The sequence below is a fragment of the Electrona antarctica genome (genome assembly GCF_951216825.1).
Source record: "Electrona antarctica genome assembly, chromosome: 12".
Taxonomy (NCBI): Eukaryota; Metazoa; Chordata; class Actinopteri; order Myctophiformes; family Myctophidae; genus Electrona; species Electrona antarctica.
In genome coordinates, this window is record NC_136793.1 from 50399211 (window position 1) to 50415330 (window position 16120).

General features: G+C 43.7%; 1 protein-coding gene across 3 annotated transcripts in view; it reads left to right on the top strand.

Annotated features, from left to right (window-relative positions):
* The window catches only part of ift81 (intraflagellar transport 81 homolog), a 44125-nt gene that overhangs the window by 21891 nt on the left and 6114 nt on the right, over positions 1 to 16120 (top strand). For all 3 annotated transcript variants that reach the window (XM_079517371.1, XM_079517372.1, XM_079517373.1), the window contains exons 11-13: positions 3465 to 3614; positions 7603 to 7731; positions 14308 to 14397. In XM_079517371.1, coding sequence (XP_079373497.1) covers positions 3465 to 3614; positions 7603 to 7731; positions 14308 to 14397 — 369 coding nt within the window. The remainder of the gene's footprint in view (positions 1 to 3464; positions 3615 to 7602; positions 7732 to 14307; positions 14398 to 16120) is intronic.

The window sequence follows — 16120 nt, forward strand, 5'->3', positions numbered from 1 at the left end:
CGAACAACACCAGTATATTTCCCAAACTTTTTGTTGTGTTTTTTTTTAATATATTGAATCCGAAATTCTTTTTTACAAAATAATCTTAACCCATTTTGGGCGGGAACCCCTTTTGGTGTTTGGCATTGTGTTATGCTTTAGCTATGGAAAAGTAGCAGATCTACAAGCTCATAGCGCACGCTACGAGCTTGTAGGTCTGCTATTTTTGAAAAATCGAAGAACGACTGACATAGAAACATAGCTTTTTTTTTCCAGAAGGGGACCTGCTGGCTGACACAAGGCAGACGGATGAGTCTGTAGATAATGTAGTAATAATGGAAAGGGTTGTCTCACAAGCCACTTGTCTATCCGTCTGTCTGTCTCGTCTTGTTTCTGATTCGGGGCTTTTGGCCCCGCGGTGGAGACGAGTCGATCAACCTTATCAGAGGTATTTTCCACTCTGTCATCACGTGTCAGCTGGCAACCGTCTGTCTGTCTGTCTGTGAGGGATGACACCATCTTAGCCCATCGTCGGTTGACCGTCTGGTTAACCCGTTTTGACCTGACGTAAAAAAAAAAAAAAGTCTTCTGAAAGAATATATATTCAAAGATTTCTGCCGCATTTTTACGTTTTTTCAAAAATAGCAGACCTACAAGCTCGTAGCGCGCCACTCGGTGGCGCGCTATGAGCTTGTAGATCTGCTATTTTTCAATAGCTAAAGTATAACATAATGCTTAGAACACCAAAAGGGGGTTCCCGCCCAGAACCCGTTTCGACCCGAGGACGATTCTAACAAATGCCTTCTAAATCCTGACAGTTTTCTGAAAAACCCATTGTTTATGTCGGCCGTTCTCAACCATTTTCACGTCGAGGACCCCCCAAAAAATATATGTAATTGGCCGCGGACCCCCCCTACTGAAAATATGTTGTTCCAGTGACAACCCCCCAGAAGCAAAGATATGAGTTAAAAACGTCCTTATCGACGCTGACCCATTCATAATGAATTGCATTTTTATAGCCAAGTGCTCAAAGCGCTTTACAATGGTTCATTTATTCATACATCGGGAGGTGAAGCGGCGAACAGTCGACGCCAGCGTCCTCACTTCCCACATTCACACACCGACGGTGGCTTAAGCTCACACCGACCGACTCACTGGAGGCAATGTAGGGGTTCAGTGTGTCTTGCCCAACTGGACACTTCGACATGTGGACAGGAGGAGGAGCCGGGATTTGAACCGCCGACCCAGGGATCATTGGACGACCTCCTGAGCCACAGCCGCCCACACACACACGCACACCCGCACACACACACACACTCCTCTCTCTCTCTGTCGCTCTAATTAATTAGTCTCATGTCCAGCAGCTGCGCACAGTTTCTGCCGGCGGATCCTGCCTATGCCATAGAAAGCATAGGTGAGCTCCAGGCTACTGTATAGGTGACAAGAGAAAGCTATGCGGCATTATTCCAACACGCTAGTAATTCCCCTTTCAACCTTGTCTGCCCTTGATAGTCCCGAAATACACACACCCCGCACGCGCGCACACGCACGTGCGCGCGCTTCATGCCCTATGGGAAATGATTTCTGGGGCTGTTCTCCTGTGACCATAATGTACCATTATTACATTTATAGCTGCCTCAATGAGCCCTGCAGCAGCGAAGGGCAGTGTTGTTTTTGGCAGCACATTTTTATTTTTGGTTTCAGTCAATTGTCTCTCTTCATTTTTAGTTTCAGTCACATTTTAGTCACCCGGAATGTTCTAGTGTTAGTCTAGTTTTAGTCGACTACATACATCTACAGGTGGTTCAGTCGACTAAAATGTATTTTGGCGGGCCTTGATGGCGTCGTAATGACTGTTTTTTTACACTTGCTGAAAATAGCCGATCTACAAGCTCACAACGCGCCGCGCTGCGACGCGTTGTGAGCGTGTAGATCTGCTGTTGTCAGCACGCAACCACGTGTAAAATGACTTATACTGGATCTCTTGTCCAGTATAAGTCCCTTCCTAACGTTTTAGTCTAGTCTTTTATTTGTTGACGAAATTGTCAATACATTTAGTCTTAGATTTAGTCACCGTAGCTTAGTTTTTAGTTGTTGACAAAATTGTCAATATATTTAGTCTTAGATTTAGTCACCGTAGCTTAGTTTTTAGTTGTTGACAAAATTGTCAATATATTTAGTCTTAGATTTAGTCATTGTAGCTTAGTTTTTTTTTAGTCGGGGTGTGTGGAGTGACCGAGTGAGCGATTGCTGTGTCTCGTGGGACAGACAGACATACAGTTGGAGGCCATCGATATTGTCCTTTTCTTTTTGCTGAGGTTTGCGTGATCTGCACAAAAGGAGAGTTAACCCATTTTGGGCGGGAACCCCTTTTGGTGTTTTAAACATTGTTATAATTTAGCTATTGAAAAATAGCAGATCTACAAGCTCATAGCGCGCCACCGAGTGGCGCGCTACGAGCTTGTAGGTCTGCTATTTTTGAAAAATCGTGAAAATATTTATTTCAGAAAACTGGAGGATTTAGAAGGATTTTTTTAATTTTGAGGTCAGGCCTAAATGGGTCAAATGATAAGGGACAATATCGGTGGCACCCAACTGTAGGCGAGGGCGTGTCTCTCTCTCTCTCTCTCTCTCTCTCTCTGCCAGGGGAAGATGTGTGCACTATGTTTCTGGCGGATTGCCTGAGAGGTTCTGGCTGGTCGACCGTTTCAAACTACAGCCGGGCTGGACTCCTCTGCTGCAAGCAGGGTTTTCTGATCCACATGGATTAAAGCAGTGGTTCCCAAAGTGGGGTCCGGAGACCCCCAGGGGTCCTTGAGGGAGTTCCAGGGGGTACCCAGCTAAATGTTAGTTTGGACCCTTATGGGTCTGTAACTCTGAGAGTGTACAAATGGAACCAAATGGACCCGTTGGGGTCCATACACTATCAGAGTTAAAGGGGCATTCCACTCATTTTCAAGATTTTACTATGTCATTAACACATTTTGAGCCCAAGACGTCCACAGACGTCCTGGGAATTACCGCTATGCAGTGCCAAAGAAGTCTGTGGACGTCTAGGCAACAAAAAAAAATGGTTTTTATAAAAAAGAAGAAATGTCAAAAAAATGAATGTAAAAAGTGGGCACCCTGGGTCACTATTTTGAAAGTGTTGTGTGGGCACACAATGTGTTTACAAATACATTGGACATAAAATAAGACAATAACATTTTAATACTAGTCTATTAAGCTACTAATATAGACTGAAGTAATTAAAGCGAGTCATGTTTGGAATTGTAACAGCTGAAATCAATAATATATCAGTGTTCTGATATTAACCTGCAGGCCTCATTAAGTGATGTCGGGGGCCGCATGTGGCCTCCCGGGCCGCCAGTTTGCCCATGTATGACTTAGAAAGTTCAAAGTTTAGAAAAAACTTCTGAATCTCGTTCTGTTCAAAGTTACAGTTAAGTGACAGAAGTGCACCCTGGTTGGTTCTTCTTCCACAGTTGAAGCGCTTGGTGGGGAAACTGCGCAGCAAGGGAACGGTGCACAAGAAGAAGCGTCAGGAGATGGCTGAGCTGAAGGCAGAATACGGCGTTCTCCAGCGGACTGAAGAGGTTCTGAAGCAGAGGCACGAAGCCATCCAGCAGCAACTGGTAATTCATTCCCACAACACCTGCAAAGTGTGAAAACCACCACACACATTTTCCCTTTATATTTAGATTTGTGCGTGCGTTTGTGTGTGTGTGTGTGTGCGCGACATTTCTGCTTTATTTGTTATAGTGACAATGGTATATAGAGAGGGGACTGCCCATAACTCCGACATCCCGTTAGTCCGACATACGTGGCCGGTTAAGACTCACCCGTGGCCGGGTTAAGACTCACTCGTGGCTTTAGGGATAGGGTTAGTGATGCGCGAGTCGGACCAACGCACAATGAGCCGTCGGACTGATGTCCACGGCGCCTACAGAGAAAGGAACGCTGGGAGAGAGGAGGGATGACATGGGTTGGACGATGACCCGTGAGCTACTGGAACGCCTCCCAACCAGACGGTCTTTATTAATTAAAAGCACATTCTTATTCACAGCAACAGCCATATGGGTAGTGGTTGCGCGGTTACAGTACATACTCTGACAGTCTGTCGTTGAACCACAGCTGAAGGTTTCAGCGCCTCTTCTCCTCAAAGAGACCTTAGTAGAGGTTGGGAGGGAGGGAGGGAGCGTGGGGATGTTCGTCAATCACTAATGTCACCTGCATTTTCACCCAGCCGGTCCAGGGACATCAGCCATGCAGCCTTAAGCCATTTAGGCCTGAGAACGATTCTACAAAATGTCTTCTAAATTCTTCTTCTTTTCGGAAAAACCCATGTTTCTATGTCAGTCGTTCTCAAGCGTACCCTCAAAAATGATCTGTATTTGGCCACCGACCCCCATGTGAAAATACAGTATGCTGTTCCAGGGACCCCCCCCAGAAGCAGAGATTTGAGTTAAAAACGTTGGCTCTGAAAGAATATATATTCAAATCTTTGCACTACATTTTCACGATTTTTCAAAAATAGCAGACCTACAAGCTCGTAGCGCGCCACTCGGTGGCGCGCTACGAGCTTGTAGATATGCTATTTTTCAATAGCTAAATTATAACATCATGTTTAAAACACCAAGAGGGGTTCCCGCCCCGAAATGGGTTAAGCCCTGCTTCTGTGAACTTGGAACTGTCCATCCCTCCATACCCAGACAATAGACATTCTCAACCGCCCATGGCCCCTCTACAGTCCCTCTATAGGCCTGCTATAGGCTATATCTGTGCATGTGTGTGTGCATGCATTACATGTGGTCCCTCCGCAATACAAACCTGCGTCAGTGATGAAGTGGTACCAGGTACACGGCTTCCTAGAAATTGCTTCACACCTCTCTGCTTGTCCCCGGCTCCCTGACATGCTGATAGCCTGTCTGGCGCTGCAGGCCAGGCTGAGCCGCAGCTATTTCTGATGGCTGCATCTGCTCCACTGTCTGCATCACCACCATGGGAGGTTCTCTTCTTTGTTTCCCCCCCCCACACAACACAGGCCCTTTTTCTACCGGCGTTGAACAGCTTAAAGGACAACTTTCGTTTTTTTCAACCAAGGTTCATGTTTTAGGATGTTATTAGAGAAAGTAAAAGATGAGAGTTCTTTTTTTTTCATTTGCTGCTTTCTTTCGTTTTAGGGATTTTAGCTGTTTTTTACAGGGGGGCGGGGGCATTCGAGCATGGGGCTAAATATGTATTTTTTTTACAAAATATTATGGAGATTTCTTTTTTTTATTATTTACTATAGTCCTAATAAACCCCAGGAAATTACATCTGGCCACAAATACATCACAGGATCTACTGAATGTGAAGGTAACCTACTGGGGGGAAGCCCAGTGTCATAGGCTCAATGTCAGTTTGACACATTCAGTAGATCTCGTGATGTTTTGTGGCCAGATGACATTTCCTGGGGTTTATTAGGACTATAGTAAATAATTAAAAAATAAATCGCTATAAAATGTTGTAAAAAAATACATATTTAGCCCCATGCTTGAATGCCCCCGCCCCCTGTCAAAAACAGCTAAAATCCCTAAAACGAAAGAAAGCAGCAAATGAAAAAAAATAACACTCATCTTTTAGTTTCTCTAATAACAACCTAAAACATGAACCTTGGTTGAAAAAAACTAAAGTTGTCCTTTAAGTTATTTTTTACCAGCTGCTTCGTAGAAGCGGCAGGTTAGTGTTTACCTGGGAAACTTGCGACCGGTAGACGGACACCGCTAGTCTTTCTGCTGAGTGTTGCCAAGTCTGCATATTTTCCAGCCTAACGTGCATTCATTCACAGTTGCTTGCCTGGTTTGGTTTTTGGAGGCTGCTTAGCTTATTTCTGTCACGACAGTTGCCACCACTGGCAACAACCCATAACATCCCATCGTCTGCACGGCATGGCTAGTCGAGCAGTTCTGATTGGCTGCCTCGTCTCCAGCCATGTTGCCTCAGAATTCTTTAGGGTTAGAATGTTAAAATGTTAGGGTTAGAAAGGGTTAGAAAGTTAAAATGTCTGCTAAAGCAACTAACTCCACCGCCTCTCATGGAAGTAATTGACATTATATAAAGTCACAACACCACCTTTGATAAGGCTGTATTGCTTTGTTTTAAAAATATATGGTTTTCTTTATTTCCTGAAAAAATATATATTTTTAATTTCCTGAAAAATGAACATTTTGTTGTGAGGTTTCCTCCCGACAGCAGAGATATGCTAACCTGACTCCGCCAGATGGGGCAGCAGAGAGTATGCCTGAGAGTTCCCAGATGGGAGCAGGAGGGGGGAACCCAGTGTACTCTCTGCTGCCCCATCTGGCGGAGTCAGGTTAGAGATATGCAATAGTTGCAGGCTACGAAATGTCTGCCAGTACCAGCAGTTGATTCGTTGGGTGTTTGATTGATCGAATGATTTTTTTTTCTTTTTTACATAATAGGTAGTTAAAGGACCACTTCACCACTTTTCAACATCTCTTCATATAATTGGTCCTCACTAATGTTCATGATAAAACACCACCATTTTTTCCTACTCAGTCTGTGTCTCAGGAGGGCTTTGGGCAGTTCGGACACCCGTCCACCAGTGACATAATCATTAGGCAGATTTATTTTAAACAAGATTTGTTTTAAAATATATTTAGATTTTTATTATCGTGAGAACGATGGCTTCAACTTTTGCATTGCAACTTTTCAGGAAAAGAAAGCCTGCCGTTTCTATTAGCTTGGATTCACCATCGATGATGTCACTGGTGGACGGGTTTCTGAACTGCCCACAGCCTTCCTATGAGACACAGACTGAGTAGGAAAAAATGGTGGTATTTTGAGTCTGGCTAATAAGCCAGACTCACGGTTTAGCTAGCCTGGCTAATAAGCCAGACTCACGGTTTAGCTAGCCTGGCTAATAAGCCGGACTCACGGTTTAGCAGCATTGGCCGTTTGTGCCAGGAAGTAGCTGGTTGGTACTAGTTTAGTTTCCCATTCAGAATTTCAGATATCAAACGGAGCCCGACCCATGCCTGAGTCTTGGGACTGACGACCCCCATTTTTGGGGGTAAAAACAATCTGTCTAACGCCTCAAGATAATCCATCGTGTATCTTTATTATTAGCTTGGTTGTTGACCTGTGTGTGTGTGTGTGTGTGTGTGTGTGTGTGTGTGTGTGTGTGTGTGTGTGTGTGTGTGTGTGTGTGTGTGTGTGTGTGTGTGTGTGTGTGTGTGTGTGTGTGTGTGTGTGTGTGTGTGTGTGTGTGTGTGTGTGTGTGTGTGTGCGCGTGTGCACTAGTAATTACTAGAAGAATATGATTGCCATTGCCCTGTGGTAATTACTCATTAATTATCATGCATCGTTATCGTTAGGATAACACACTGACTGACTGACTGACTCTTCATGTTTATGCCAACACTGACGAGGACAGATGATGGATGACAGAATGAAATACCAGGCACAACATCATGATCTCTTCTTCATGCTGGAAATTAGAATTCTCTTCTGTCTGCAAAAATATTATTTATATGGAGGCCCTGTGTGTGTGTGTGTGTGTGCGTGTGTGTGTGTGCGTGTGCGTGTGTGCGTGTGCGTGTGTGTGCGCGCATTGTGCAGCAATCCCTGGAGGCTCAGAAGGGGATTTCAGGGTACAGCGACACTCAGGAGGGGCTCGAGAGGGTGTCGGCCACCAAGAGCGAGCTGGACGAGATGAAGGGCCGCACCCTGGAGGACATGTCAGAGATGGTGACTATACTGTTATACTGTTGTAGGGAGTTTGGTGTTTGCATGGCCACTCTAACCCATTAACCCATTTTGACCTGAGATCAGATTCTAAAAATGTCTTCTACATCCGGACAGTTTTCTGAAAAAGCTATGTTTCTATGTCAGTCGTTCTTCGATTTTTCAAAAATCTGCTATTTTTCACTTGCTAAAGCACAACATAATGCTAACACCAAAAGGGGTTCCCGCCCAAAATGGGTTAAGACCACCTGAGACCACATTCTACAAATGTCTTCTCAAATCCTATATCCATATATAACCGATGAGCTATACTCGGTGGTGCTCAAACTTTTTCATGTCAAGAACCCCTAGAATTGTATGTGTTCGGCCGCCGAAACTCCATCTCAAAATCGTTTTGTTTTTTTTGTTACAAGGGGCAAAGATTTTGAGTTAACACTTTGACGCCATACCCCGCATTTTAATCAAATATCCAACGCTGCCGACATTGTTTTATTACCTTTGGAGCATACGCTGAAGTATTTGCAGCTTTCAACCACGAAAATCCGGTAAAAAATGGTCCGTCGTCTTGTTATGATCAGACGCACCAGCGGCCATGACAATGCGAAACGAAACCACAGTGAAGAGCAAGTTGTAGTCCAAACAAACCCCCCGTCCACTTGCATTGGGCTCAATTTCCCAGAAGCCCTAGCAGCCCAGATGATGACTTGATTTTCCGGTTTCGTCATCATAAAGGCGACGGCCTCGTCATCAGGTCCCGGATAAATGCGCTGTTTCTTTTTAATTATTTTAAAACAGAGAATTAAACGCATTAAACAAATAGCGGGAATAGCGTATTATGCAGCGAACACTGGATCAAACAATTAGCGGCACTAGAACTGTTAAAAACATATAAAGAATATATAAAACAATTCAAAAATATATATTCGAAGATTTGCGCCACATTTTCACGATTTTTCAAAACTAGCAGATCTACAAGCTCATAGCACGGCAATCGGTGCCGCGCTATGAGCTTGTAGATCTGCTTTTTTTCAATAGCTAAAGTTTAAAATAATGGTTAAAGTGGTTAACCCATAAACGTGACACGGATGCGCTCCAGGTCTTAATGGGCTCAAGCAAAACCTGCTTATTACAGAAAATAATCCACGGCTTCACTTTCCGTGTTTATCAACTACTTGAATTGAAACCCTTGAAGGTTACTGAAAAGAACCCTCCTTTTTTTTTTACTAAAACTGCGATCTATGTAGAATTTAATTACAATGGCCACGTTTACATGAGGTCTTTCAACCCCTCTTAATTCCGAATAGAAGTTAAATCCTATTAAACGTTGTAACACCTATGTAAACGCCTACAAAAACTTAAATCCGAATGAAAATGATCGATGCGATTTAAAAACCATTCCGATGTCACTGGCCGGATTATTCCGATGTTCAATGCGATTGAAAGAAAATTGGACTCATGTATACACTGCTTCGGATGTAAATTCATTCTGGTCTTTCTGAGCATGCTCATTTCCAAGGCGCTCCAACTCCAAGGCGCTCATATCCAAGGCGCGCCGAGGAGTTTGCACATAGAGCGTGTTATTTCGTGCATTTTGCAGATCCGAAATCCACAAAAAAAAAACGTGGAGCAGCAGCAGTGATGATGATCCCCCTGATCTGTGAGTGTTCAAAGATCCAACCGTCCCGAGTTGATGATCACTCTGATAATTTTCAAACATGTTTGATATAGGTTATATAGCCAGCCTATGCATCTGGATTGCTTAATGCTACTGTAGGCTACCGTGCATCGGGGGACTCACAGAAAGACGGAGGAGAGAGAGGACGAAATGCCGTCAGTCCGCAGTCACATCTCCATGTAAACAATCATTCGGAATGACAATTTCCCATGTAAACTCGCAGCAAAATAATTTACTTCCGAAGTATTTTATTCGGAAGTATTTATTCGGAATGATCAGCCTGCATGTAACTGCGGCCAATGTCTATGATTCTATCATTCGACACTTCCATGAATGACTTCAGTGGCACTGGGAAAGATGCTGACTTTTGTAAATGTGCTCATATAAACCAAAAGATACAACTCAGGCTTCAGGCTAATTTAGTTTATATATATAGGCTATACATTAACATTAATTTTGGGAGGGAACCCCTTTTGGTGTTTTAAACATTGTTATAATTTAGCTATTGAAAAATAGCAGATCTACAAGCTCGTAGCGCGCCACCGAGTGGCGCGCTACGAGCTTGTAGGTCTGCTATTTTTGGAAAATCGTGAAAATGTGCCTGAAATCTTTGAATATATGTTCTTTCAGAGCGAGTTTTTAACTCAAATCTTTGCTACTGAGAGGGTCCCTGGAACTACATATTTTTCAGATGGGGGTCAGTGGCCAATGTCATATATATTTGGGTTTTGAGCTTGTAGATCTGCTATTTTTCAATAGCTAAAGCATAACATAATGCTAACACCAAAAGGGGTTCCCGCCCCAAAATGGGTATCTGTCTGTTTTACTCCCAATGCTGGGATACCTTTGGTCAGAAGGCAACAGAGTGAGCATTCCATGATGTGGGGGTATTCCTGATTGCGAACGCAGTGAGCATTTACTATGAGACCCAGCAGATCATGTCTGTGTGTCTGTGTGTGTGTCACGCTGTAACACCACCCGCCCACCACCAGAGGGCGCAGCTGTATCACACACAAAAACACACACACACATGAACGCACACACACACACACACGCACGCACACACACACACACACACACACACAAAACTTAACTTAAAAAAAACTTCAAAAGGAAAAACTTAAAAAAAACTTAACTTAAAAAAAAAACTTAAAGGAAAAACTTTAAAAGGAAAAACTTTAAAAAAACTTAACTTAAAAAAAAACTTAACTTAAAAAAAAACTTAAAAAATTACGTAATTTATTCTAATTGTTGTTTTTGCAATTTACGAGCTGCGTTCGCTTCCCGCGTTCGCGCGTCTTACTTGTGTTATTGCTGATGTTGTAGCTGTAGTTGTGTGTGCCTGGGGTAATGTTCATTCATTGTGTTGGGGCATAAAACCACTTCCCCTAAACTAATATCAGAATCAGCTCAAAGTGTTTTCTGTGCTTTTGGCAGCTTGCAGTGCACACTTGGCAACAGTTGGCGTACTACTCGTAATGATAGATTTAAAAAAGAAAAAAAACCATTCCTGGCTCCAGCAGCCTAAAAGCAGACCTTTCAGTCCCTTTGCCAATGATCCAAACCATAGATATTAAGAAATAGATGCCTCATTTGCCGCTGCAGTTCATTGGAGCGACGTGTATCCCAATGAAGGCGGAAGTGCAGTGCTGAAGGCTTTTTTTTTTTTTTAACAAATCTTTATAACAGTCATGACCGTTTACATTACAATACAAAACAAGACAAACAAACAAACACAAACAACAAAGTTATTAACAATACAACATCAGAGCCAGGGGGATTAGATTACTAACAGAAAACATTAAAGAGTGAACACAAAGCAACAGTTCTCCGCAGCTTTCTTATTTAGAAGTGCTGAAGGCATTTGCTGAAGGCGACTGCGTCGCTCCCCAAGTGACGTCACTCACGTGACTCCTCCATGTCTCTCGCTGTCACTCAAGTGACTACTGGCCAATCACAGCGCGTCTTTTCCGGGACTTATGTTACTTCCGCTTTGCTTCCGCTATTCTTCGCAAGGAATGCCGGGAAAATAGTGCCTTCAATTTTGACACACGCCTCAGAGCCGGAAGGGGCGTCTATGTATATATGTCTATGATCCAAACTATACTGGAGATGCCGTTTCCTCGACTCCAACACAAATCTGTAGAAGACACTGAGCAGCGCTCTGTCCATTTTGGACTGAGGTCGATAAAAAAGAATCCTAATTTTTTTCTGAAAAACCCATGTTTCTGTGTCAGTGGTGCTCAGCCTTTTTCATGTCAAGGACCCCCATAATTATCTCTATTGGGCCACGGACCCCCATCTCAAAAGATGTAGCTCCAGGGACCCCCCCCAAGAAGCCAATATTTTAGTTAAAAATGTCCGCTCTGAAATATATATTCAAAGATCTGCGCCACATTTTCACGACTTTTCAAAAACAGCAGACCTACAAGCTCGTAGCGCTATGAGCTTGTAGATCTGCTATTTTTCAACAGCTAAAGTAGAACAGAACACTTAAAACACCAAAAGGGGGTTCCCGCCCCAAAATGGGTTTTAATTAAGCCAAGTAGGGTTTTTATTATGTGCCTGTGGGGCTTTCAGTTCACGTCGGTTCAGTTAGTAAGTAAGTAAGTACATTTTATTTATAAAGCACTTTTCAAAACACACAAAAACACACACACACATGAACGCACACACACGCAAGGCACACACACACACACACACAAAACTTAACTTAAAAAAAACTTAAAAAGGAAAAACTTTAAAAGGAAAAACTTAACTTAAAAAAAAAAAACTTAAAAAATTACGTAATTTATTCTAATTGTTGTTTTTGCAATTTACGAGCTGCGTTCGCTTCCCGCGTTCGCGCGTCTTACTTGTGTTATTGCTGATGTTGTAGCTGTAGTTGTGTGTGCCTGGGGTAATGTTCATTCATTGTGTTGGGGCATAAAACCACTTCCCCTAAACTAATATCAGAATCAGCTCAAAGTGTTTTCTGTGCTTTTGGCAGCTTGCAGTGCACACTTGGCAACAGTTGGCGTACTACTCGTAATGATAGATTTAAAAAAGAAAAAAAACCATTCCTGGCTCCAGCAGCCTAAAAGCAGACCTTTCAGTCCCTTTGCCAATGATCCAAACCATAGATATTAAGAAATAGATGCCTCATTTGCCGCTGCAGTTCATTGGAGCGACGTGTATCCCAATGAAGGCGGAAGTGCAGTGCTGAAGGCTTTTTTTTTTTTTTAACAAATCTTTATAACAGTCATGACCGTTTACATTACAATACAAAACAAGACAAACAAACAAACACAAACAACAAAGTTATTAACAATACAACATCAGAGCCAGGGGGATTAGATTACTAACAGAAAACATTAAAGAGTGAACACAAAGCAACAGTTCTCCGCAGCTTTCTTATTTAGAAGTGCTGAAGGCATTTGCTGAAGGCGACTGCGTCGCTCCCCAAGTGACGTCACTCACGTGACTCCTCCATGTCTCTCGCTGTCACTCAAGTGACTACTGGCCAATCACAGCGCGTCTTTTCCGGGACTTATGTTACTTCCGCTTTGCTTCCGCTATTCTTCGCAAGGAATGCCGGGAAAATAGTGCCTTCAATTTTGACACACGCCTCAGAGCCGGAAGGGGCGTCTATGTATATATGTCTATGATCCAAACTATACTGGAGATGCCGTTTCCTCGACTCCAACACAAATCTGTAGAAGACACTGAGCAGCGCTCTGTCCATTTTGGACTGAGGTCGATAAAAAAGAATCCTAATTTTTTTCTGAAAAACCCATGTTTCTGTGTCAGTGGTGCTCAGCCTTTTTCATGTCAAGGACCCCCATAATTATCTCTATTGGGCCACGGACCCCCATCTCAAAAGATGTAGCTCCAGGGACCCCCCCCAAGAAGCCAATATTTTAGTTAAAAATGTCCGCTCTGAAATATATATTCAAAGATCTGCGCCACATTTTCACGACTTTTCAAAAACAGCAGACCTACAAGCTCGTAGCGCTATGAGCTTGTAGATCTGCTATTTTTCAACAGCTAAAGTAGAACAGAACACTTAAAACACCAAAAGGGGGTTCCCGCCCCAAAATGGGTTTTAATTAAGCCAAGTAGGGTTTTTATTATGTGCCTGTGGGGCTTTCAGTTCACGTCGGTTCAGTTAGTAAGTAAGTAAGTACATTTTATTTATAAAGCACTTTTCAAAACAAAGTTACACAGTGCTGTACAGTAAAAACAACAATAAAAACAATCAAGTTAAAACAAGGCACAAAGGAGCAAACACAACAAAGAATAAGAGCAGAAACACAAGTTGACAACAATGATGGTAAAAAATAAAAGTTTACAAGATAAAATGTAACCTAAATAAGTGAGTTTTCAACAAGACTTTGAAACCCTCAACAGACTCTGCATTTTTAATTGAAAAGGGTAGGGCGTTCCACAGTGTGGGAGCAACCACTGCAAAGGCCCGGTCCCCCTTGGTTTTCAGCTTTGTCACAGGGATATTCAGGAGGCCTTTGTCAGAGGACCTGAGAGGTCTTACATTTGGTTTTGCCACCAGTAAGTCGGTGATATAAACTGGGGCTAGGCCATGTAGTGCTTTATAGGTTGTTAATCCATTGAGACCTGGAACGCATCCATGTCACGTTAGCGTTAGTGTTTTAAACATTATGTTATAATTTAGCTATTGAAAAATAGCAGATCTACAAGCTCATAGCGCGCCACCGAGTGGCGCGCTATGAACTTGTAGGTCTGCTATTTTTGAAAAATCGTTAAAATGTGCCTCAAATCTTTCCGAAAATTGATTTAGAAAACTTTTTTTTTTAAATTTCGACGTCAGGCCTGAATGGGTTAAAAGGATTTTAAAATCGATTCTGGATTTGATAGGGAGCCAGTTAGAGCTGTTGATCTCTTTACAGGTGAAGAAACTGAACTCTATGATAGTGGAAAAGAAGTCAGCTGTCGCTCCCATTATCAAGGAGCTGAGGCCTTTGAGACAGCAGTGCCAGGTGAGTGTCGTGTGATACAAAAAAACCAAAAAACCCTCTGATTCTCAGTATTTCAATTCCCCGTGTCTGTGTCATTGAGTGTGTTCAAAGTGTGTGTGTGTGTGTGTGTGTGTGTCTTAGAGTATATATGAATAGAGACGGCACCCGGAGGAAACGCCGCTGTTTCATACGTGAACGCGTGCAATGATAGTCAGCGGCCAAGCGCGTTCATGAGTTTGGGGCAAATCCATCCCAGAATGCACTCTGTTCCTGAGTGAAATCGCCTCATGCGCTTTTGAGCAACTTAATGCAAGTGGATGGGAGGAGATATCCGGTATACTCAAAGGTGTGTGTGTGTGTGTGTGTGTGTGTGTGTGTGTGTGTGCGTGTGCGTGTGCGTGTGCGTGCGTGCGTGTGCGCGCGTGCCTTTGAACACACAATAGCCATTGTATAGGAGAAATGGGCATACACTGCACACTTGCTATTCACTTGAATGCAGGAATTTCCATTCATCTGTATGTGGAGTTAGTCCATTGTCTTTTTGAACTACACCTATTTTAGAAGCTTTACCACCAGTGTATTTGTTCAATTGACTCACTGACTTTTATTCTGAAATGTTTCCTGTAAAGGATCATTTCGAGAGTGAACGGTGTGTACTATAGTAACTATACTAATACAAATTCTCATTCTATTGTAGTAAGTTGTAGCATAAATTCATACGTGTACTAGCGTTAATGTTACTGTAAAGCATGAATGTGTCTTATAATTTCAAAGGTTTGGAAGACTTTTCAACAGTCGCGCTTCAGTCACAATTAAATGAGTATACTACAATGGTGTCCGCCGGTAGCTGAGTCGGTTGAGCTCTCTGTAGAGCTCTCGCCTTTGGTCCACGAGTTCATGGGTTCGATCCCCCGGGGCACCGCCAACTCAGCGTTATGAGTAGCACGGCTTGGGTGGGGCAAGTGGCAGCCGTGCCATCCATCTTCAACCGCTTATCCGTAGTCGGGTCGCGGGGGCAACAGCTCCACCAGAGAGCTCCAGACTTCCCTCTCCAGAGCAACATTAGTGACTTCCTCCTGGGGAGAAGTTCCAAGGCCAGTGAGTCGATGTAATCCCTCCATCTGCGACTTGGTCGTCTGCCCCGGGGGTCTCCTCCCAGTGGGACGTGCGTCGAGGACCTCCCTAGGGAGACGCCCGAGAGGCATCCTAACCAGATGCCCCGAACCACCTCAGCTGGCTCCTTTCCAGGCGAAGGAGCAGCGGCTCTACTCCGAGTCTCTCCCGTCCCGTGTGACTGAACTTCTCACCCTATCTCTAAGGGAGATGCCAGCCACCCGTCGGAGAAAACTCAGTTCGGCCGCTTGCAGCCGCGCCGCGCTCGAGGAATCATTTGATTAGTTGATTTGACCCCCCAATCCAACCCATTGATGCTGAGTGCCAAGCAGGGAGGTCCCATTTTCTTCTTTAGTCTTTAGTATGTCCCGGCCGGCAGTGGTGTGCTGTGGATTTTTTAACTAGTAGGGCTGTATTTTAGTGACGTCCCGCGTTTGCATAAAGCTCATTTGAATTGCATGTGGGGGGGGGGGGGGGCGTGCGACGGTAGCCTGGTGAAACCACTCCCCCTGCTGGACAACATTTGCATTCTGCCAGCAGGGAGAGTCTGGGAACTCTCAGGCAGAGATGATGTACTCCGGTCCAATTCTGGCCGGAGCGATATGCGGCTGTATGAGGCCGCTGGAGGCGG